Here is a 24405-nt window from a genome sequence, read left to right as displayed (position 1 = left end):
GAGGGCAGAACCAGCCAGGTAGTTCAGGTGATAGAGGGGGGACCAAATGACACAGCACAAGCACTGTGCTGTATAACATGCTAGTATAAAGTAACAGGATCCATAATTTTTTTGGGGAGTTTAATGACACCCAGGGAAGATTTACTAAGGGCTAGTTTACACTTGCTTCAAAACATGGCTTCTGACAGGCTTTGTTAAAGTTCACTGAACGCCAGTCAAAGCCCCTGTCAGTAAATAGAATGGTTAGCTTACAGTCTTGTTTTACACCTGCTTTTGCTTGGTGATTAAATGAGGCTTTGAGCGAGCTTTGCCATAGACGACTATGGAGGCTTTGAAGCACCACTGAAGCTACATAGGGTATCATTTTTGAAGCAAAAGCAAGGTGTAAACAGGACTGTAAGCCAACCATTACATTTTGTGACAGAAGCTTAGACTAGCACTCAGAGAGCTTTAACAAAGCGCGTCTGAACCTAGGTTCATGCTGGGCTGCAGGAATGAAGCCGTGCGAGTTCAGCTGAACTCGCACGATTTCACTCCCGCTTGTCAGTCCCGATTTCAGCCGCAATTACAGAGACATATGTGCAGGTATCTGCACAGTTAATGTAAATCGTGGCCCGAAATAGGAAAAAGTAGTACAGAAACTACTTTCTGAAATCAGTGCAGCGCCGCAGATGCGGCGTTGCAACAATTAGGAAGGTGTCATCGCCGGCAAAAGCCGCGGATTTTACATGTCAAATTGCATTTCAAAACGCAGCAGTGTAAACCAGGGCTAAGGCTGGGTTCACACTGCTACACTACTTTCATCCTACTTTGCTCTGCTACATTGGTCCTACATTTATCCTACATTGGTCCTACATCCATCCTACTTTCATGAACAGGATACTACTTTGGTCCGACTTCAATGATATTCAATGGGCCTGAAGTAGGATCAATGTAGGACCAAAAGTAGTACAGGGAGCATTTTCAAAGTCGGACCGACTTGTGTAGGACGCTACAAGACGCTCTCATAGGGAAACATTGAACACAGAGCAAAGTAGGATGAAAGTAGTGTAGTAGTGTGAACCCAGCCTCAAGCCTTGTTGAAGCAGGAGTCAATGAGCCCTAAAACTGGTGCACACAGAATCTAGTGCAGCTGTGCATAGTAACCAATCAGCTTTCAGGTTTTATTGTCAAAGTGGTTGTACAGGCTGAAGGTTTTCATAAAGATAAAAAAACCTTCAACCTAACCTGAGCCCGATCTTGTTCTAGCGATATGCACGAAAGCAGCTGCTCTCCCACATCTCTGCCTCTTTATTGGCTAAGAAACAGCAGTGGGGGCCATTGGCTCCCACTGCTGACGATCACAGCCAGGGAGGAGGGTGCAGGGCTGAGCCCCATTCACAGAGCGGGGCTCAGCAGCAAGCGCGCTTGTTATGGAGCACTCGGAAGAGGAGCCAGGCGCGCCATGGGGGACCCCAAAAAGAGGATTGGGGCTGCTCTGTGCAAAACTATTGCACAGAATATATTTATCGTTTTTCTCTTTACTTTTACCTTTACTATCACTTGAATTGAACAAGCTGAAGTTAGAAGCCAGTTGGTTAGTATGCACAGCTGCCCCGGTGTCACCCAACCTGGAATACAGAAGTCATCTAGCAGTTAACATGAATAACTCCAGAGATGCTGCCCTATATGCCAAGTCATAGGATTTAAAAGAAGCTCACAAACTGGTTTTAAAATTTAAACAAAGGGCTGTGCTACGAGGCAGTCACTGATTAGATTTCACTCCACTGCCACAGGTATGGTGTATGATTATGGCTTGAACCAATGTAACAATGCAAAAAAAATTCATACCAGGAAATCAGCAGTCCTATAAAAAAAAAAAAAAGATATCCTGATCAACTTTAATCATAAATGTAATATGCATGATCTGGCCACTCCTAACAAGCCAACATATGCTTGGCATAAAGCTAATGCGTGAATAGGATTAACCAGGATCACCTTATTAGAAACTGAAATGGGCAGAAGAGTACATCTCCCCTGAGGGGGGCTGGAATGGGAAACGGTTTGCTGTAGACTGGGGTGGGATGATTGACATACACCTGGACCTGTTGGTGCAGATCGAATCAGAACACGGCATATCGCATAGCACTGATCATCAGAGAACGATGATAAATATGTACAGGTATAGAGACTGTACACATCCCCACTGCAGGCTTTTAAATGCTATATATCCACAAGAATGCAAACCCAATCCAGGTCACATAAACATATGTCAATCGAAGTACACAAATCAAGTCAGCCATAAGGCACAACAATGTCAAGCTACGCCTTTTCACTACAATGCCTTCCTCTCTACACCGTCCTCGGTCACATAACATCATCTCACACTCATTAGTGTTTATATACATTTCACAGGCCACAGTCCTACAGGTGCGCGAGCACGCGGGGGATAAGGGGCGGCGCTTGGCAGACCGAGCGCGCACCCATACCCCGACGCTTAGCGACAAAGGGCGGGAAGACGGCCTCACTCGGCCAAGTGCGCACGCGCCGAACGCCACTGCGCATGTCCAGCACGGCCTACTGCTCTGCGCGAGCGCACTGGGTCTGTCGATAGGAAGAGGAGGGGGCGGCGGGAGCGCGCTGGAACACTGTTGTGGGGAGTGCGCGTTTCCGCGAGAGGTGCCGTTATACCGTAGTAACGAGCGGGATGCTGTGAAACTACTTACCCCTTTTAAACGCTTCAGGAGTGTGCTCTTCTGGCCGCTCTTAGCTAGTCCCCGTTCTTCAAGTGCCGTTCTTAAATCAGTTACACGAAGGCTGTCCAGCGGCCTCCCGTCCAGCGTCACGTCTTCTAGTTCTGCCATTTTGGACGTGTTCAGTCGTTGCAAAACCTAGCAGGAAGAAGGAGCACCGGCTGAGGGGCGCTATACGACCGAGTTCGGCCGATCCCGCTGCGTGACGTCAGCCTCGGGCACTTCCGCCTCCCCGCTCGGCTCCACTCGGAGATTCTCTTTTTTTTCCCCCCTCCTTCCTGTTACCTCACGTTCGTTCAGACGTGAGGTTCCGCCCACACAAGCCTCGCTTTCGTGGTAAGTGGTGTTTGTTTTGGACGTAATAGAAAGTGCAGTGCGGCAGCGACATCTAGTTGTGGTTTTGGGTAAGGTAATATCTGCTGCTTCTCAATAGCTTGTCGCGTCTGCAGCAGAACCTGTTGTGCTCTAGCAATATGCAAAAGCGCTCGAATGCAATTCTTTCGTATTACAATAATGCTGCTCTGTGCTTGGAACATGTCGAGTCTAAAGCTGCATACACACTATATACAATTTTATTTAAATTTAATTTTTTTTCCTTTTTAGATTTACCAAAATCTTCTAATTGAGGTCAAACCTAAACACAATGAGGCAGGTCCTTGCACTACATAGTTGAAGGGAAATCTGACAAAAGTTGTATAGTGTGTATCCAGCTCTAGGCTCATGTTTGTTACAAGGAAATCACACAGATGCCGGGATCAGGGCCAGTTCACACTTGTCCCACATGCGCTCCAACTTCGAGAACACAAGTTGAATGACATGTCAAAATCAATGGTTCCCCATGACTGCTTCGACTTTGAAAAAGGTCTGGTATGGATTTTTTGGGGAAACCCCACGCCAAAATGTAAAAATAAATAATAACGCATAATGTGGGCCTCCCACCCAATGATCTCTAGCAGACCCTTATCCGAGCATGCAGCCTGGCAGTTTAGAAAAGGGGGAGGGGTTGAGCACCCCAGACACCCCCTCTCTCCTGGACTATACCAGGACACATGCCTTCGACATGAGGGGGGGGGGGGGGGGGTTGGTGCTTTGGGGCAGGGGGGGGCTCTGTGCTGATGGGGACAAAAACAAGAGCCCTTTTCCGACAACCTTGGGCGGTGGTTGTGGGGGTCTGCGGGCAGGGTACTAATTGGATTTTTTTGGGACTCAATTATTTAGCATCTCTTTGGACCTTTCGCATAATTTTTCCTTTTTATTTTCACTGTGTTCATCCCACTATTGCTGCTGTAAGGGGTTGTTAGAGTTTGTATTGTTTTGTTTTTTAATTTGATTATAGTAAGCGCAGTTTTTTTCCCTTTATACTTCTTGGAATCTGAGAGCCCCTTTAACAAATGAGGCCCCAAGATCGTGCTCCCCCCCCTTGTGAATGGAAGTGTAGTGTTACGAAAAACAAGAGACAGGTTCTTTATCAGAAATGAGGACTGTCCCGCGTCATGGCTCCGTGTCTTTCTTCTCCGGGCTTCTCCCTCCAGTGATGTCTTCTGCCGCCGCCAACCCGCTAAAAATAAAAGCTGCGTTATCTGCCTGTTTTTATGTAGCTATAGGGCGTGGCCAACTGGTGATGTCACATGGAGACCTCGCCCCTTGTGACGGCACAGTGCCGTCAGAAGGGGTGGGGTCTCTGGGTGAAGTCATTGGATGGCCACGCCCATAGTTAAAGCGGGGGTTCGCCCTGTTAAAAAAAAAAAAAAGTTTTTTTTTATTAGACCATTAAATTCGGCATCGTAGCGCGAGCTACGGTATGCCGGTCTTACATTTTTTATGCCCGTACTCACTGTGGTATCGCTGATTGAAGAATCCGGGGAATGGGCGTTCCTATGGTGAGAGAAGGTGATTGACGGCCGGCCCTGGCACGTCACGCTTCTCCGGAAATAGCCGAAATAGGCTTGGCTATTCACGGCGCCTGCGCATAGCCTGTGCGCAGGCGTCGTGAATAGCCGAGACCTACTCCGGCTGTCTTCGGGGAGCGTGACGTGCCAGAGCCGGCCGTCAATCATCCTCCCTCTCCATAGGCACGCCCATTCCCCGCGGGAGTCGGATTCTTCAATCAGCGATACCACAGTGAGTACGGGGATTAAAAATTTAAGACCGGCATACCGTAGCTCGCGCTACGATGCCGAATTTAATGGTCTAATGATGGAAAGGAGGGTGAACTACCGCTTTAAGACTGGCAGCTGACACAACAGCGGGAGCCAGCATCAGAGGCAGACTCTTTTTTTACTTTTAGTGGGGTGGTGGAGGAAGAATACATTACCAGAGGGAGAAGACCGGAGAAAGAAGACACGTAAGAGCTATGACTGGGGAAACTGTCTCTTGTAACACTACGCTTTTTTTTTTTTGGCGTGAATGGGTAGGGGTACCCCATACCCCATACTCCTTCACATGGAAGGGGTGGGACCTGGGGGCCTCCTTGGTAAAGGGTGCTTCCTGGCCAATCAAGCAGCAAAAGATTCCAAACCCAAAAGAAAGACCAAGAGAAGTTGGAAGCGTACTTGATAGACTGGAGCGCTGACACCGCAGTGCTAGAGGGGATCAGTTGCCAGGTTAGTCTTGCATAATGTGTTAATATGCTGTGCATGTTAGCAGTTTATGGCTAAAAGCTCATGGAGCCCATTTTATATATTTTGTTGAATGATTCTGCTTTAAAATGTCACTAAACCCACATCATAAAAACCATCAATAAATGGTGTATTACACAGGGCTGTGGAGTCGGAGGAAATCTTGGGTACCTGGAGTCGGAGGAAATCTTGGGTACCTGGAGTCGGAGGAAATCTTGGGTACCTGGAGTCGGAGGAAATTTTGGGTACCTGGAGTCAGAGTCAAAGTCAGCAAACAATGCACCGACTCCAACTCCGACTCCTACTAAATTTAGATTGTCGGAACATTTAGGAGTCAAAACATTTTATCTACCGACTCCACAGCCCTGGTATTACATGCTGTTTATACTCAGTGACTATGAGATTCTTTTTCTCTATTCTGCAAAAAATCTTGTGGATCCTGCTGCTCTCTATCTCCACCTTCATGTTCCCAATTCGGCTAGGGATTTTGCAGAGCAGCTCTGTACATGCTCAGTTTTCAGTGTATTTCTACCCTAAGCATTTCCTCCATTTCACATCGGAGCAGCCCATGTGATCAGTCACACACGTGGGTGTATACACAGTTGTAAATGACAGTCCACTCGCTCCCACCTCCTCCATGTCCACTAACCAGCTAAAAACAATGGGGGTGGAGGGAATATTTCATCTTGATTGATGAAGGCTTCACCCTCCTTTATTCTAAAGAACATATGGCAAAGAGCTGTGAGAATGCCATCATCCCAGTCTAGACAGAAAAAGGAATACCCTTCAATGGAGTAGGGATTAATATGGGCATACCAGACAAAGAACCTTATAAACTTTATGGATGTCTCATTCCATCATTGTTGGTTATGGTTTTGGTAGCCACCTTTCTGAGCTGCTACCATACATCTGTATACAAGCCCTATTCTTTTGAAAAAATTTTTTTTTTGTATTCTGATATGTAATGGCGTTTTATATTGTTTTATAATCTTGTTTCCAGAGTTCATTTTGTCTGTTTTGCCCATAATAATCCCTACTCCATTGGAGGGTATTCCTTTTTCCCCTCTTATTCTAAGATACAGGCTGGAGGGACGTGACACAGCCCCTGACTGGCAGAACTCCGCCCACATCATGTTCTTGGAAAGAGATGGCTGCTCCAGGTGGAGACCTTGGCAATAATCCACCCCACAAAGATTCCAGGTGCAGGCAATGCAATCAGCAAGGCAGGAATAACAAGGATGAATTTCTGGACAGCGGCTATGACTAAAAACTAGATGTGTGAAACGCGTCAGCTGTCTGAGGTTCGATTGCTGTGACTTGTAGTGTTGTTCCTGTTTTAAATAAAGGCAACAATTGTTCAAGAGTGCAGCTGTCCAGAAATTCATCCGTGTTGTTCCCACATCATGTTCTTGTCAAGATTTGATTCAAAATATATATATTTGTATGACAATTTTTAAAACCGTTTATTAATGTAATAATCATTATTTTTTACTCTGTATTCCAAAGGATTTTTTTTTTTGCTTGTTTGTGTTTTTGAACATGTGACCAGCAGCAAAGGACTAGAAGCTCCTCCTGTAGACAGGTTGGGAAGAAGAGCTGGGTCATGTGACAGTTGTATATCGGTTAGGAAAAATTGATTTATTTTTATGAAAATAATTACAGTGCCATCATCCATATACAGAAATAGAAGGGACAATGTAAATTATACAGTATGTGTTTAGTATCACTTTTTAAAGCTGACTTCTGGGAAACTTTAAACTTCTCACTTGCAGTGGGGCTGTGCACACACTATGAGGGTTAATTGCTCAATTAGGTCTAGGGCAGGGATATGCAATTAGCAGACGTCCAGCCGTTGCAAAACTACAAGCCCCATCATGCCTCTGGGTGTCATGCTTGTGGCTGTCAGTCTTGCTATGCCTCATGGAACTTGTAGTTCTGCAACAGCTGGAGGTTTGCTAATTGCATATCCCTGGTCTAGGGGGACAAAGAAAAGACCAACGTAGGGACCATAGCCATGCACTGGACATCATGAAGCCAGGAGACGGCCAACTGTTGGAGTGTGTGTGAGGGGGAGGCATTTTCAGGGGCAGCAGAACAAAAATTGGGTAAATAAAGGCACTTCTCTCCTCTAGACAAAACAAGCAGTTAACCCTTGCAGTGCCAGCACGCAGAGCTAGGCTTTAATGATTGTATATCTTTGCTACACTGCACCAGACTGAGCATAAACACTCATACAAATGCTAACACAAGATGGGTGAATAGCAAGTCACCACAGTGCTTGGTACTGCCTTTCTAACAACTTAGTGTTGCTAAACCCAGGACCCTTCATTCACTATATTTGGTCTTGCACAGAACATGAAAATGTAAATATAAACTGCTAAATACCTTTTCTCATCAGCAGTATATAGTATCATTGTGACTTCTATCAGTGTCTGGTTAAAGCTTGGAGGAGGCATTTTTATTCTCCCTTGACTGTCCTATGAGGCTGCAGGATCCCTGACCCTCTGCCTGGACAGTGTCATTGGCCTTGTGCTGATCACATGCATCCTCCCAAAAGAAATAAAAACTTTCTAGCAATGCACACCAAACCGAGCATGTTTAGAGTACCTCTAAGGCTCTGTTCTATCAGGAGATGGATTGGGGACTGTGGAAGAAGGGAGGATAAGAGAAGACAGGATAAAACAGCCTTTTTACACAATGCACAGGAATAACCCCTGAGGTTCCACAGTGAGTATAACAAGCATGCTTTTCTGCATATACAGACTGATTTTACTGTTGTTGGTTTAGTAACCCTTTTACCCAGGCCACCCTTGGGCTTCCTGCAATTCGCCACATAGGATAAGCACTTTCACACAGTAGTAGCACTCTCCTTTAAAGAGGCAGTAAACCCTCTGAAGCATATCTTTAAAAAAAAAAAAAAAAAACCCTGCAAGAGAAAGGCATAATAAGCTAGTATGCATAGCGTCATAGATGGCACTAGAAGCATCTGTAAAAACACCCAGTGTGCATGAGGCCTTTAATGTTCTAATGAGGAAAGCTGCAGTGTCTGTTATTCATCTAGAAATGGTTAACCCTTCGGTTGTACGTTACCAAAAATTAAATAAAGTTTTTTTTTTTTTTTTTTTTTTTAACTTGATCATTAAAACGGCCTTGCCTACACACGATCGTGAAAATTTTCACGTCGTTAAAGCCCACACACGACCATTTTTTACAACCTGAAAAACAACGTTAAAAACGTCATGAAAAAATGTGTACGTGTGTACGCGGCATAAGCCTGGGTTCATGCATATGCGAATACAGACACTGTATATAATTCGCACCGCATTGGTGGTGCAGATCACACGCAGTGTCTGTGCAATGTGAATTCAAACATATAGTTGTATGGCTGAACTCGCATTGGATTCGCACAGAAAAGGTGCAGGAACCTTGCCCCCCACCCAACCCCTCAAGCACTGGAATCGGATTGCATGGATGTTCACATCAATGCGATCCATTTCCTGTCCGAATTCAGTTTGTGCTGCAATCTGTGAACCGATATGGGGGTGTCATTAACTTTGTATTGAAACCTGCAGCGATTTGCAGATGGTGTGAACTAGAATCGCGCTGGTTCCCACATCGCATATGTGTGAACACAGGCTGAGATGAAAAGGTAATTTAATAAAAGTAAATTTACAAAATGGATTGTGCAACAATTGTATAGGCCATATGTTAATAATTTAGATATATATATATTTTTTTAATACAAGAGTGGGTTTCTCCTTTTTAAGCTGCTCATGAAGGTAGATGGCCAAGATGGTGATGTGCCTGTGTCCAAGCTCTTGGATGCAGTCTCTTAGTAAACTACTGGAGAAAAAGATTTAAGTCCAATTTATTTGTTTCATTATTTTATATTTGTGCCATCAGTGTCCCATAATGGAAGATTTCCCATCACTTTCTGTCCTAGAGACTCGACAGGAAGTGAAAGATATGATCTCTAAAGTGAGGGAAAACACCTAAAGCTGGCCATACTGTTTATTTTATTATTATTATTATTATTTTTTTTCTTTCAGCCAGGAGGCTGAATTCCTCAGTCCACACAAACGAGGTGGATGGCTCAATCCCCTCCACCGGGACATTGTATTCTGACAGCGGCACTTGCTGCTGTCCAAACTACATTTATTAGTGGCTTCAGCCACTAATGGAGGAATATTTTCCAATGTGTCCCTTCCACAGCAGTTGATCAAACGATTGATACCACACATTGATCAACATTTGTCCAGTCACTGCTGAACAAGACTAATTTCGATCAGTGGATGTCCAGCTTTAGACCGCATTAAACAATTCAAATGTGTTTGAAATACTGTACATTACATTCCTTTTTAGGTGGTGGGGAAAAAAAATGTATTTCATCTTGAAAAGATGCCTAATTGTGTGACCTTGTCTTCTAGGCAATGACAGAAGACGTTGTCCCTATCTCCTATGTCCCTGCACAGGAGATGCGATGCATTTTACACTGGTTTGCACAATGGACAGAAACACAGCGCAACCACTTTCTACAGGACTTGCTGTGTAAGGCCGTGCCTGGCAAATTGTGTCTTCTACTTGATGGACTGGGCTCCCTGAACCTTTCTGCTCCACCTCCCAGCTTGTTTCAGTGCCAGATAAGACTTTGGGATCAGTGGTTCCAGAGCTGGGATGAGGAAGAAAGGAATGAATTTATACATCGTTTGCAGCAGCTAGACCCAGATTTTGTGGCGCTGTTCCATAAGGAGATGACTGGAGTAGCAAGCAAGGACTGATCCCCCACCATGGAGCGAAACAAGCAGGAATGGGTGTCAAATAGTCAAAGTGGTATTAAACCCAAAAGCAAAAATGTAATATATTGCAGCATACAAATTGTTAGATGTGGCAGCTGCATTTGTTTAATTTTGTTTGTCTTGTTTTTCCCCTGGTGATCCTACCAGTAACACACCAAGTCTTTCGGTGTCTGCATTCTAACAAAATAAATTAAAGATGTACTCCAGATGGGGGATCTATTTTTGTGCGTGTACTCGAGAGAGAGGAGCCGGACTGTAGGAGTTGGGAGTAGGCAGGCCTCCCCCAGAGGCAATCTGCCACCTTTCTCCATGCCCCGGGTGGCAATGGCAGGTGTGTGAGGGGGTCCTCCCACACAGCCCGCCCTACCTGCTCCGCTTTGAAGCCCAACGGGGCAGAGGGACTCCCTATAAGGGAGTGAGAGGATCTAGCCCGCTCAACCAGCCCCGTTAGTCCTTCGTCTCTCTTTTTAGAGACCGCGTGGTCAAAGTGCGTGCATGTTAACCCAATTTCGAGTGCGTGTAAGTGTGGTGGTTTTTGTGGGAGGGGGGTGGGCGTACTAAGCGCAAGCTTACCTCGCTTAGCACACCCACCGGGAGCCGGGCTGAGACCACCAAACTCAATTCACATGTAGCCGAGACCGGGATCCGAACCCCTAGCTGCAGAGGTGAATGGCTTGTCAGCGCAGTGCCAATCGCGTTGAGCCACCGCAGCTCCCAGTTCTCAACCTTCTAATGCCGTGACCCCTTGATAAAATGTCCCAAGTTGTGGGGACCCCTAACAGTAAAATTATTTTCATAGCGTGGGTTGTCAGCTCCCAAGGCAAGACAAGTAATTTGAACCCCTAACCCGCGGACATTTAGCGCTCCCTGAGTGCTTTCCACTCGTACAGTATTAAAACCCCTTATAGTACATTTTAGGATGCACCGCTCTTTATCTTTGTTCTCCTTTCTTTCCCTTTTATCTCTCTCTATCCTAATTCCTTGTTTTTTCCCCCATCCCTCCCTCTAACTTACTTTCTTGTTCTCTTTTTGTACTTTCTCTCCTTTTTTTCTTTGTTCTTCCCCCCTCTTATCTCCCTTCCTGGGAAAACAGTGTGGGCTTCAGGAACAGTCCAGGATTTGGTGACCCCTGGCAAATCATCATTTGACCCCCAAGTTGAGAACCACTGCTCTAGGTAGTTCATTGTCTCTTCCTGTCAGTTTGTATCTGCCTTCCCTTTATGAGGTACGAGCAGACAGATACACTGACAATATGTAGATATTTGCCAGCACACCCAAGAATCAATTTAGTTCAAACGTTTTTTATTCAAAAATGATCACATCACACAGCAGTGTAGTGCAATGGGTTTTATTTACGAAAAGGCAAATCCACTTTGGATATTTTTTACCTGCAAAATGATGTGTATTTAATTTTGAGGTGAACGTATCTTAAATGGTTTGTCTCTAACTCCCCCAACTGCTATTTTTTAGCTGGAGGGCTCTGTTAAAGTAACTTACTAACTGGATCATCAGGTGAAAATAAATACAAAAAAAAAAATATTTAATACAATTTTTTGTTTTTGGGTTTTATTCTTACATTCCAGCAAAGCTTTTCTTAGTCACTGAAAAAGAACAGTGCCATTCTGGTCCAAAGGAAAAGTGCAATACCTTCTTTACTGCTTCGCAGTGCCATCTCTTCACCTTTTACCTTACTTTATGTAGCAGATTAAAATATACACTGTGTTGTTTGTGTCATTGTACCATAACTATTTGTTTTTCACTTTTCTCTATTTCCAAAGCTTGAAAAACTATATAAGAAAAAATACATTAAATGTACATAAAGGCAAACACTCTGTTTAAGATTTTGATAGAATGTGGGGATGTTAAAACCTCTCTTGGGTTTTTTAATTGCTTGGATGAGCCCATCAGTCCCTGGCTCAGGGGGGTTTGTCACATTCGTACATACATGGCTTTAGAGACACAGAATCTGCACCATCATGCTACTCAGGGATGTGTTAAAGCGGAGGTCCACTGATCTGGAACTTCTGCTGATCGGATTCCTACTCCTCCACCCCCCCCCCCCTCCGGTGCAACATTTGGGGGGAGCAAATACCTGTCAAATCCAGGTATCTGCTCCCACTTCCAGGCAAAACTACGTAACGTCTGGTCTCTCTTCCTCTACTCCCTCCCTGCTGCCTTCTGCAAGACACAGGGCTCAGAAGACAGCAGGTATCATTCAGAAAGTGCAGTGCTACTCGTGCATGCACAGAAGGAAACGGGCTGTGAAGCCATAAAGCTTCACTTCCTGTTTCCCTTAGTAATGATGCCGAAACTTGCAGCCCGGAGCCGAGGGACAGGTCAGCTTCAGGGTCCTGACATTTTGCGGGCTACCAGGACAGGTAAGTGTCCTTATTAAAAGTTAGCAACTTTTACCCAGGTGGAACTCCAACAACCCTGGAATGCTTACCTGTGAGTCCTTGTGTGTGTGTGTGTGTGGTTTTTTTTTTTCTGTTGCATGTGCAGGACAGGGAGAAAATGTATATCTTTCCAGCAGGACAGAAAAAATCAGCTGATAGGGATTGTAATACTTTCCTACTGTATTAAAAACTAGAAAAATGTTTTAGCTACACAAACGCTTCAAAAACATTAGAGGAGGCTGACGTTTTCATCTTGATAGCTCACGTGATAAAAAAAAATTGTAACAAATATTTAATCTTAGAAATTCTGGTGTCCTCATTTTAATGTTGAAGCAAAGCCTTTGATGTATCTTGTGAGTCTTATGCACAAGTCAGCTGTTTTCCTCTTTCAGACGATAGCTGGCACATGCTCACCTTGTAGATTTTTGTCTTCAACGTTATAAATATCCCTCACTTGCATACTCCGAGTCCGTACCCTGTGTCTGCACCAGAGGAGGGAGATCATCAGCAATACACAGAAAAGGGCACAGCTTCCTATAATAGCATCTTGATTCACCGGGTAATGATGGGAGTCAGAGGCCAGCAACCTGTAGCAAAGACATTATGTATTGAATAATAAGGATTTTTGCAGAAGTATTTTGCTGAAACAGTTACACTTTAAGAAGGTGTAAAGCTAGCCATACATGGATGAAAATGGAACCAGTTCTGCAGGGAATTTCGAACCATGTATAGCCACTGTGGTTGAACAGAAATCAATCTATTGATTGATTACTTCTGTTCACCACCCTGTTGGTAAAAAAAAAAACTGCTTGATCAGGCTGCAGGCTGGTTCTGATTGTGGGGAAGTCTCCCTGTTGTCAGAATATAATGACACAGTGAGGAGGATTCCATCATTAACCTTAAATGTGTGGATGGGGGAATTGGGACACTTATTTTTCATTCAGCCCTCTGACCTGTGTATAGCCATCTTAAATGTTCTTACCTGATGAGGACATGAGAAAACTGAGGAGATTCATATGTGATCGGATCTGTGAGGTTCATCAGAAGTTGATGAAGTGGAGTTTCTGGAGCAGGTGGAGGGCAATTACTGGGATCTTCAGGTTTAATAGTAAATGTCAAGTCCTTATTTGGCACTGTGGATATGTGCAATAAGCACCTACACAAAAAAACACAGTAAATAATTACAATAAAATATATATATATATACACACACACATACAATATGAGTTTTATTAGAAACTTTGCTAAAAATGTACATGTATACTTCTGGTGCACAGCTGATGGTACCTTCTTCAAAGCTAAAGAATTTACCTGCTCCTAATTTGAGACATTTTTGAAATATGAACTGGTTTAGATATGATTTGAGGCTCTTGAACCTTTTCTCTCACTTCCTGTTTCAGCTACGGGACAGGAAGTGAAGGGAAATGCCCACAACCCCCCCACACACACACAATGGAATCCAGCTGGCAAAAAAAAACAAAGTTTGACTTTTAAGCTTTAAAAATTAAATGAAGATAGAAGCTGATTGGTTATCATGCACATGCTCCAGTTCTGATAAATCCCCCCTATGCATTTCATCTACCTGCACTGGTGTACATCTATAATTGACGTGATTTTTTTTTCACCTTTGCACTCCTGCATGGTGTGCAATAACTCCAAGGACTTCTTCTATTAGAAGTATTTTCTTTTCAGACGTCCATTTAAGGCCATGCACAAGTGTCACTTGCACGGTCATATCCTGATGTGTTACAGGCTTAGGTATGCTAAAGGTTGGGGTGGCGGTAGAAGTAGAGGTTGGGAGGAGTGGGCTTTCAAGCCCCAAGCACAGTCGTCCATCTGGGCACAATAGCGCGCCATCAAAACCTGCCACCTGTGTGATAAAGCAGGCAGTTAAGGCTTGAATCATTGTGAATATAAGTAATACACATTTATTACATTATCATATTAAGAAGTAGAAAAAAAAAAGTAATTAACATGAGATTTTTTTTAAATTGTACATTACCAGGGCTGCCACTGGCAGTGAATTTAAAGTTATTCTAAACCTTACTTTTTTAAAAAAAAATAACAAACATGGTATACTCACCTGCTCTGGGTTTGCACAGAGCAATGCCGATCCTCTTCTTCTTGGGTCCCCTGCCGGTGCTCTTGGCTCCTTCTCTTTGTCGAGTGCCCAATAGGAAGCTGCTGCTTATTGGGGGCACTTATGCGGGCTCGATCCCGAGCTGCACTGCCTACGTCCATAAACACAGACAAGCTGTACTTCTCCTATAGGTCAATTAGTTTTGCACTCCAGCAACCCATTTTCAGAAGAGAGCAGTCTGAAGTCTGCTCTCTGCCGACGTCACGGATGTCAGTTCAGGCACCGCATAATCATGATAATAAAGTCTGGATCCGCCAGGTGCCTAGACTGACACCCGGCTCAGCCTCTCAGCGAGCCGCTGAGATGGCCGCTCCGTCCCCTCCACAGCTCAGATGAGCAAGGAAGGGGCAGAGCAGAAAGCTGTGACTGACAGTCTACAGCTCTCTGCTCACGGAGCTCTGAAAACGAAGCGATCTGCGGTGTTCGATCGCTCGGTTCTCAGTGTTAGAGGTACTGGGGGACAGATGCAGCATCGGACCGATGCTGCATCCACCAAGGTAAGCATGATTCTGAAAAAAAAAATGTTTTAATCTCTCTTAAGGTTAAAATCCTTAAGGCTTTTGAGCCACTTTAAAGCAGAAAAACTATAATGGTTGGGTCATTTTTTTTTTTTTTCATATTTCAAACTGTTTATAGTATATGTTAGCTAGAGAAAGCACAGCAGTGGCTGTCTGCCTTTAGGATCCATTTGTTGAGTTGCCAAATCCCTTGGGGTTCTGCAGAAAGACCCATTCCAAGTAAAGTATGTTTAAGTTTTGGCTAGAGTGGGGAAGATGGAATTACTCAAGTTTCCATTTGTCTATGACCCCGCTAAGGAGACTTACCTTTTCACTGTGCCATTCGTAAAATACATAAGGGGTGTGTGGCAGTCACCATCATGGGAAAGCATAAACCTCAATAGAAAACATTGCCAGAAGCTCTAACCCCTCCTCACTTTACCAATACGTGTTTTTATTATTGGCTCTGTTCCTGTTGGAGAGATTTCCCTTCATTAGTGTCCTGAGGTAAATCTTCCCAATAGGGACCCAGAAAGCAGAAAAAACTTGACACAAACTATACATTTTTTCACACAACTTTTATCCAAGAAGATCCACACATAATTGAATCCAATTAGAAAAAAGTGTGTCAGTCTTGGGTGAAAGCTACCTAATTAAAGTGTGAAAACGTTTTTTTAAATAGATCCCTAAGTATTTAAATGCAATAAAAAAAAACTTCTACCTGCCTCTTATGTTTTTAATTGCATAAGATATACATTGATCTATGGCAGTGATGGTGAACCTTGGCATCCCAGATGTTTTGAAACTACATTTCCCATGATGCTCATCTAGAGTGCATGAGCATCATTGGAAATATAGTTCCAAAACATCTGGGGTGCCAAGGTTCACCATCACTGATCTATGGTTTCATGGTGTAATTTTTATTTTTTTTGTGCACGCAGTCTATACAGTACATAGCTATAAACAGCCTAGAGTAGAGTGAAAATTCACATTCTTGTGTCAGCAATTTCTGTTTCTCTTCAAATATGAGCATTACGCAGGTTAACCATTTCAGCCCCGGAAAGGATTTACCCCTTAAGGACCAGGCCTTTTTTTTTTTGCAATATGGCACTGCGTTATTTTAACTGACAATTGCTCAGTCGTGCGACGCTGTACCCAAATAAATGTAATGTCCTTTTTTTTCCGCACAAATTGAGCTTTCTTTTAGTGGTATTTGATCACCTTTGCGGTTTTTATTTTTTGAGCTTTAAACAAAAAAAAAAACTAAATTTTGAAAAAAATAAGAATATTTCTTTACCTTTTGCTATAATGCATATTCAATAAAAAATGGTTTGCGCAAAAGTTATAGCGTCTACAAAATAGGGGATAGAGTTATGGCTTTTTTTTTTTATAGTAATGGCGGTGATTAGCGACATTGCAGCGGACAGATCAGATACTTTTGACACTTTTTTGGGACCAGAGACATTATTACAGCGATCAGAGCTAATAAATATCCACTGATTGCTGTATAAATGACACTGGCAGGGAAGGGATTAACACTAGGGGTCGATCAAGGGGTTAAGTGTATCCTAGGGAGGTGTTTCTAATTGTGGGGGGAGTGGACTGACTGAGAGTACAGAGAGATCCTTGTTCCTGATCACTAGAAACAGACGATCTCTCTACTCCCCTGACACAACAGGGATCTGCTTTTTTACATATGCAGATCACCATTCTACCTCTCTGAGGAGTGATCGTGGGTGGCCGACGCACCCGCACATCGGCTCCCCCGTCGTGCAGCAGGCGCACACCCGCAGTGTCTCGTGCATATAACGATGTACGGTTATGTTATTTTGCACAATAGGACCACCCTGCCGCAGTATATATGCCGTGGGTGGTCCTTAAGTGGTTAAAAGGTAAGTTCACCTTTACAGAAAAATCTGTAAGGTGAACTGACACTGAACTCCCACCTCGCACACCCCAGTCCTGCTAACCTGCATGGCGGCGATCGTCGGTTTTGAGCCGTGGTATAGCCACCTCACGACTCCTGGGGTTAGAAATCCCCGGAGCTTAATCTCCTAAACCTACTCCATCAGGAGGTACATTTAGGAGCATTCTAATTGGTCGGCACGGTCACATGGGCAGTGCGGACCACAAGAAGCTGAGTATCCCTGCCCTCTCAGCGGGGATGAAAATGAGAGAAAGCTGAGCGGATTTCTAAGCGCCGGACCCGTGCGGTGGCTATACCGGGGGCAGAACGGGCGATTGCCGCCATGCAGGTCAGCGGGACTGGGGTTGGCGAGGTGGGGGTCCTGTGTAGGTTCACCTTACAGATTTTTCTGTAAAGGTGAACTTACCCTTTGACCACTTAAGGACCACTGAAGGCCTATATAATGCAGTAAGGCGGCCCTTACAGATTTTCCTGTAAAGGTGAACTTACATTTTAAAGTGGTTCTAAAGACTTAAGGTTTTTTTAACCTTAATGCATTCTCTGCCTATGCACAGGACCCCCCTCCCCACCCCCTCTTGTACTTATCTAAACACCCAATCTTAATGCAGCACTGTTTCTAAGAGCAGAGAGGCAGCAGTGGGAGCCATTGGCTCCTGCTGCTGTTAATAAAATTCTGTGACGTGTGGGACAGGGCTGAGCTGTGCTGTTTTTGTCTATAGATGCAGGCAGCACGGCTCGAGATCTAGCCCACATGAGTTTCCCCATAGGAAGTGGCTTGTTATGGGGATATTACCTGAAGAGGTGGAGCAAGGAGTGCCGGTGGGGGACCCCAGAAGAGGAGATCTGTGCAAAACCGTGCTCATTATTTAAAAAAAAACAAGGTTTACAGCCACTGTCTATACTCTAAGGCCCCGTACACACGGCCGAGGAACTCGACGTGCCAAGCACGTCAAGTTCCTCGTCGAGTTCTGGGATGAAGCCGCCGAGGAGCTCGGCGGGCCGCCTTCTCCCATAGAACAACGAGAAAATAGAGAACATGTTCTCTATTTTCTCGACGAGCTCCTCGGCGGCTCCATCGAGCCAAAACTGTACAGACGACAGAGTTTCTCGGCAGAATCCGGGTTTTGACCGAGTTTCTCGTGAAACTCTCCCTAGATCTGTTCATCTAGTGTTCTTCAGGTAGAAGCTAAACAGTAATTAGATCTGATACGGACACAATCAGTCAGGGCAATTAACAGAGAAATCACTTTGCTGGAAGAGATGTGTTTTCATTACATTAGTACTCCACTTTTGTGATGCAACACAGAAGAAATGGCTGGGCATGGACTGGAAGCTGTGTAACCTGAAACAAGAAGTCGTCTGTCCCTATGGTGACTAGGGATAAGTAAGGTGAATGACTACATGGATATACGAGAATCGATGTAACGCTATTAGCGTTAATTTATGTACTAGGAGCGCAGCTTTACCTAATATGACAGCTGCGCTCCATTCACAAAGACATCCGCGTCACTTCCGGTACGCGGACGTCTGCGCTCCACGCTGGAACGCGGAAGTGCGTTCCAGTGTGCGGCGCTCGGCGTGCATGGGAGACCGGGCTATTTAAACCTCCAGCACTGGCGACAGGTTGTTGGAATATTCCTGTTGGACCCTGTCGCCACCTGGAGACCCTCCACCAACTCACACCAACCTTGAACTTCACTTGTGGGATACTTGAATCCAGATCTTAGTTGCTATACTAGATAGAAGGACCACCAGCGTTACACCTGTGCTTATTTTCCCAGTCTGGACTACCTCCTAACCGCAAGTATATAGAGTATATTACTGCATATTGGGATTACCATCTACTCCTGTGCAAACAGACCTGGTCCACACTACTTCTTAAACTGCATAAGGATTTATAGCATATTACTGCATAAAGGGATTACCATCTACTCCTGTGCAAACAGACCTGGTCCACACTACTTCTTAAACTGCATAAGGATATATAGCATATTACTGCATAAAGGGATTACCATCTACTCCTGTGCAAACAGATCTGGTCCACACTACTTCTTAAACTGCATAAAGGATATAGAGCATATTACTGCATAAAGGGATTACCATTTACTCCTATGCAAACAGACCTGGTTCACACTACTTCTTAAACTGCATAATTATATAGAGCATATTATTGCACATTGGGATTACCATCTACTACTATGCAAACTGACCTGGTCCACACTACCTCTTTAACTGCTTGTGTTTAAAGACTATTTTGCCATATAGTTAGTGTTGTTGCCCATAGTCTGGACTACCTCCTTCTCTCTCTTTCAGAAATACATATTAACTATTGAGATACTTGCTCTAAATATATTGAGGTTTTGCTTCTATACGTTATATCAGGAGTGCTAATTTCCTACATGACTCAAGTTCAGTACCTATATATTCAAAAAGCACTTACTAAAGACTTATCCTTGTCATTGCTCTAGACAAAGGTTACTATATAGTTTAACAAGTATTAAACTATTACTACATGTTTTGCTCCAATCAGAGGATATGATGATATAGACCCCATACTCTTATAGTTCAGTGAGAGTGAGCTGGTGGTTAATTCTGATAGGCCTCTACAGCTGGAGTCTAAACTTGAGACAGAGTGTTCTCAGAATCAGGGTCGTAACATAATATTCCAACCCCTTTAAAAAAAAAAAAAAAAAAAAAAAAAAAAAGGAAACATTCAAGATGGATCCAGCTGAACTTGCAAATCATTTAGTTACACTCTCCCAAAGAGTGGATAACCTGACTGCTAACATGAATGAATTGCGTGTTCAGAATGATACCTTACGCAATCTCAATCATGCACAAGCTAGAGACAGACCTGAAGCTAAGGTCTGCCCACCAGAACTTTTTTCTGGTGAAAGGAAGAATTATAAACAATTCATTAGTTCATGTCGTTTGATGTACGAATTACGTCCGCGCACTTATTACTCTGATAGAATAAAGATCCTCACTTTAGTTACCTATCTCAGAGGTGAACCCAGAGTGTGGGCTGATACATACATAGAAGAACATGGAGATCTTTTGGGAGCTTTTGATACTTTCATTAATGAGATGTCTCTCTTATATGAAGAGCCTAACAAACAGCTAACAGCTGAAAATTCAATCAGAACCCTCAAACAGGGTAAGAGGCCTGTGGAGGACTTTATTTCAGAATTTAAATGCTGGAGCAGGGAGACCCAATGGTCAGAGATTGCTCTCAGAAATCAATTTCGTTTGGGTTTATCAGAGGCTATGAAGGATGAGCTTGCTCGCGTTGTGCTCCCTGATACTCTAGAAGACCTCATGCACCTATCAGTGACTATCGATCGCCGTCTGCGTGAGAGAAAGGCAGAACGTGCAAATACATACCCAGTCACTTCCTTCAGGAGATTCAGATCGCCTTCAAAAGAGTCTCCAATGGAACTTGGAACTATAAGAGGACCTTTGACTCCAGCAGAAAAGCAACGCCGTAGAGCCAATAATCTATGTCTTTATTGTTCAGCTCCAGACCACATTGTGTCTACCTGTCCTCTACTTAAGAAAAACTCTGAAGGTAAATTTTCCCACATTAATAAATTAGACTCATCCCTTTCCACGTCTAATCGATATATCTTTATCCTTCTTACTCTACAGTGGGATCAAGAAGAGATTTCCATTGAAGCAATGGTCAACAGCGGAGCCTGCGGCAACTTTATAGATTCAAGTATTGTAGAATCAAATAAAATTCCCTGTGTGTTTAAGCAAAATCCAGTGTCACTCACTTTTATTGATGGGTCCAGTTCAACTCATGGTCCTGTTATATCTCAGACATCTCCCCTAAAGGTTACATGTGCCACTGGTCATTCTGAGACCCTCAAATTTGATATTATTTCCTCACCTGTCTTTCCCATTGTTCTAGGCCTCCCATGGTTGCTTCTTCATCAGCCTATTTTCTTATGGTCCACCAAATCAATTTCTTTACAGTCTGATTATTGTAAACAGTTCTGTTATTCCCCATGCATCATCTCTTTCTCTGACGCCATTCCACATGACCTACCTGAATATTTACATGATTTCCTTGATGTATTCAGTAAGACTAATGCAGATAAACTTCCTCCACATAGAATTTACGACTGTCCCATAGACCTTATTCCCGACAGTCCTATTCCTACTGCTCGAATCTACCCCCTCTCTCAACCAGAGCTTGTACATTTAAAAGAGTACCTCGATGAGAATCTAAAAAAGGGGTTTATTAGGAACTCCACCTCTTCAGCAAGTGCAGCTCTCTTTTTTGTAAAAAATAAAGATGGTTCACTCCGACCAATCATTGATTATCGTTCCCTCAATAATATCACTGTAAAAAATAGATACCCATTACCACTCATTCCGGAACTCATTGAGCGTCTACAGAACGCCAAGATCTATACAAAACTGGACCTCAGAGGTGCATATAATCTGATCAGAATCCGTTCGGGTGACGAATGGAAAACTGCCTTCAAAACCCGATATGGCCTTTTTGAGTATTGTGTAATGCCTTTTGGTTTATGTAACGCTCCAGCAACTTTTCAGTGGTTCATTAATGATATTTTTCATGATCTACTTGATATTTGCGTTGTAATTTATTTGGACGACATCTTAATTTATTCTGAGAATCAGGATGAACATCACAAACATGTGCGCTGGGTTCTGGCTAGGCTTAGGACACACTCTTTGTATGCAAAACTTGAAAAGTGTGTATTCAATCAAACTACTATTTCCTTCTTGGGTTACCAAATTACTCCTAGTGGAGTTCAGATGGATCGATCTAAGGTAGATTGTATTCTGTCCTGGCCTTCACCACAAACTAGGAAAGCTCTTCAGAGATTTCTCGGTTTTTCAAATTACTACAGAAAGTTCATAAAGAACTTTTCAGCTATTGTGAGACCATTAACCAGCTTAACCAGTTCAAAGATACCTTTTGTTTGGAATGATGATGCACAGAAATCTTTTGACACACTCAAGAATAGTTACACTTCTGCTCCTATTCTTCAATTGCCAAATCCATCATACCATTTTACATTAGAAGTAGATGCTTCGCATTTTGCTCTTGGCGCTGTACTCTCCCAACAACCTACATTATCGGAACCACTACATCCAGTTGCCTTTTTTTCCAGGACACTCTCCTCAGCGGAAAAAAATTATCCTATTGGCGAGAAAGAATTACTAGCAATAAGAGATGCTCTCTCTAACTGGAGACATTTGCTGGAGGGTTCAACACATACTATCACCATCCTCACTGATCATCGAAATTTACAACACTTAAAATCTTGCAAAACTCTCTCTGCCCGTCAAGTCAGATGGAGTCTATTTTTCGATAGATTCAATTTTGTTATTTCCTACCTTCCTGGTACCCAAAATACTAAAGCAGACTCTTTGTCTCGTATGCATGAAGAACAAACATTGGAGATTCCACCATTTTCAATTATTCCATCCAATAGGATTCTGGGTACTACTATGACCTTCAATAAGTTGCTTATTCAAACCCTCACTAAAGAGAGATCTCATTTACCTATGGGTTTACAACAAGAGTCTAACGGACTATTAACTTTTAACAACAAGATATATGTTCCACCAAAATTGCAACTTATGTTACTAAAACAACTTCATGATGCTCCACTTGCAGGACATCCTGGCATTACTAAGACCCTTCATCTAGTCAAGAGAAATTACTGGTGGCCAAATCTCACAAAGACAGTTCAGGACTATGTTAATTCTTGTCAGACCTGTGCCACCAACAAACATTCTAGAAAACCTCCCTATGGTCTATTAACTTCTATCCCAGTACCAAATAGACCTTGGGACGTTATTTCTATGGATTTCATAGTTGACCTCCCAAGGTCAAATGGAACAAACACCATCATGGTCACAGTTGATGTTTTAACAAAGATGGCCCATTTTGTACCTTTGAAGAGGTTACCAACCTCTCAAGAGACGGCAAAGGCTTTCATATCCAATATTCTTAAACTTCATGGCTTACCATCTCAGATCATTTCAGATAGAGGCTCACAATTTATTTCTAGATTCTGGAAAGCTCTCTGTCAAACGCTACAAATAGATCATCGCATGTCTACCGCCTATCACCCCCAAACTAATGGGCAAACAGAACGGGTAAATCAAACACTGGAACAATATCTGCGCTGTTACTGCACCCACCTCCAAGACGACTGGTTTCATTTACTTCCACATGCAGAATTTGCTTACAACAACGCCTCCAGTTCATCCTCCCAGTTTTCACCTTTTTACGCAAATTATGGTTTTCATCCTAATAATTTACCGTCTACTTTTCCTTCAACTAATGTCCCTGCTGTTCAGAATCTTTTATCAACCATAAAGGATACTCTAGATACTCTCCGTTCTAATCTTGAAGATGCGCAGATTAGACAAAAGAAGTACTACGATTCTCATAGAACAAAACCCCCATCTTATAAGATTGGAGATTTGGTATGGTTATCTACTAGGAATTTACGACTCAAGATTCCTTCTAAGAAACTTGGCCGTCAGTACACGGGACCTTTTCCAATTTCCCACATCATTAACAATAATGCTGTCAGATTAATTCTACCCTCCGATTGGAAGATTCATCCATCCTTCCATGTTTCATTAATTAAACCTTTCAAACCAAACCCTTTTCCAAACAGAGATCCACAACCTCCTCCACCAGTTCAAGTTTTTGGTGAGACTGAATATCAAGTAGAGAAAATTTTGGATTCTAGGAGGAGAGGTTCTTCCATTCAATACTTGATTCGTTGGAAAGGCTATTCTCCCACAGATGATTCCTGGGAATGCTCATCAGATATTCATGCCCCTAGACTTATTAAGCAGTTCCATCACAAATATCCTGATAAACCATCTCCTATTAGGCGCCCCGGATGGGCCCCCTTGAGGAGGGGAGTATGTAACGCTATTAGCGTTAATTTATGTACTAGGAGCGCAGCTTTACCTAATATGACAGCTGCGCTCCATTCACAAAGACATCCGCGTCACTTCCGGTACGCGGACGTCTGCGCTCCACGCTGGAACGCGGAAGTGCATTCCAGTGTGCGGCGCTCGGCGTGCATGGGAGACCGGGCTATTTAAACCTCCAGCACTGGCGACAGGTTGTTGGAATATTCCTGTTGGACCCTGTCGCCACCTGGAGACCCTCCACCAACTCACACCAACCTTGAACTTCACTTGTGGGATACTTGAATCCAGATCTTAGTTGCTATACTAGATAGAAGGACCACCAGCGTTACACCTGTGCTTATTTTCCCAGTCTGGACTACC

At 43.5% G+C, this 24405-nt stretch overlaps 3 protein-coding genes across 4 annotated transcripts in view; 1 reads left to right on the top strand and 2 right to left on the bottom strand.

The window, feature by feature from the left end:
• Positions 1–2864, bottom strand: part of ACIN1 (apoptotic chromatin condensation inducer 1) — a 127187-nt gene extending 124323 nt beyond the window's left edge. The window contains 1 exon segment of the mRNA XM_040322561.1: positions 2706–2864. Within this exon segment, the coding sequence (XP_040178495.1) occupies positions 2706–2843 (138 nt within the window). The 5' untranslated portion in view covers positions 2844–2864.
• A 116-nt stretch (positions 2865–2980) lies between these two features.
• On the top strand, positions 2981–10352 carry C1H14orf119 (chromosome 1 C14orf119 homolog). Of its 2 annotated transcripts, XM_040354130.1 has the most exons (3): positions 2988–3068; positions 6427–6550; positions 9778–10352. In XM_040354130.1, the coding sequence occupies exon 3, from the start codon at positions 9781–9783 to the stop codon at positions 10126–10128; it is 348 nt and encodes a 115-aa protein (XP_040210064.1). In that variant the 5' UTR covers positions 2988–3068; positions 6427–6550; positions 9778–9780; the 3' UTR covers positions 10129–10352. The 2 variants fall into 2 exon arrangements, with proteins under 2 accessions (XP_040210055.1, XP_040210064.1); XM_040354121.1 differs by lacking the exon at positions 6427–6550 and having other exon boundaries at positions 2981–3068.
• A 2337-nt stretch (positions 10353–12689) lies between these two features.
• The window catches only part of LMLN2 (leishmanolysin like peptidase 2), a 51861-nt gene continuing 40145 nt past the window's right edge, over positions 12690–24405 (bottom strand). The window contains exons 13-15 of the mRNA XM_040354109.1: positions 14168–14412; positions 13525–13698; positions 12690–13129 (exon numbers count right to left, since the gene is read on the bottom strand). Of these exons, the coding sequence (XP_040210043.1) occupies positions 12931–13129; positions 13525–13698; positions 14168–14412 (618 nt within the window). The 3' untranslated portion in view covers positions 12690–12930. The remainder of the gene's footprint in view (positions 13130–13524; positions 13699–14167; positions 14413–24405) is intronic.

The sequence above is a fragment of the Rana temporaria genome, chromosome 1 (genome assembly GCF_905171775.1).
Source record: "Rana temporaria chromosome 1, aRanTem1.1, whole genome shotgun sequence".
Taxonomy (NCBI): Eukaryota; Metazoa; Chordata; class Amphibia; order Anura; family Ranidae; genus Rana; species Rana temporaria.
This window is presented reverse-complemented; position numbering and strand designations above follow the sequence as displayed.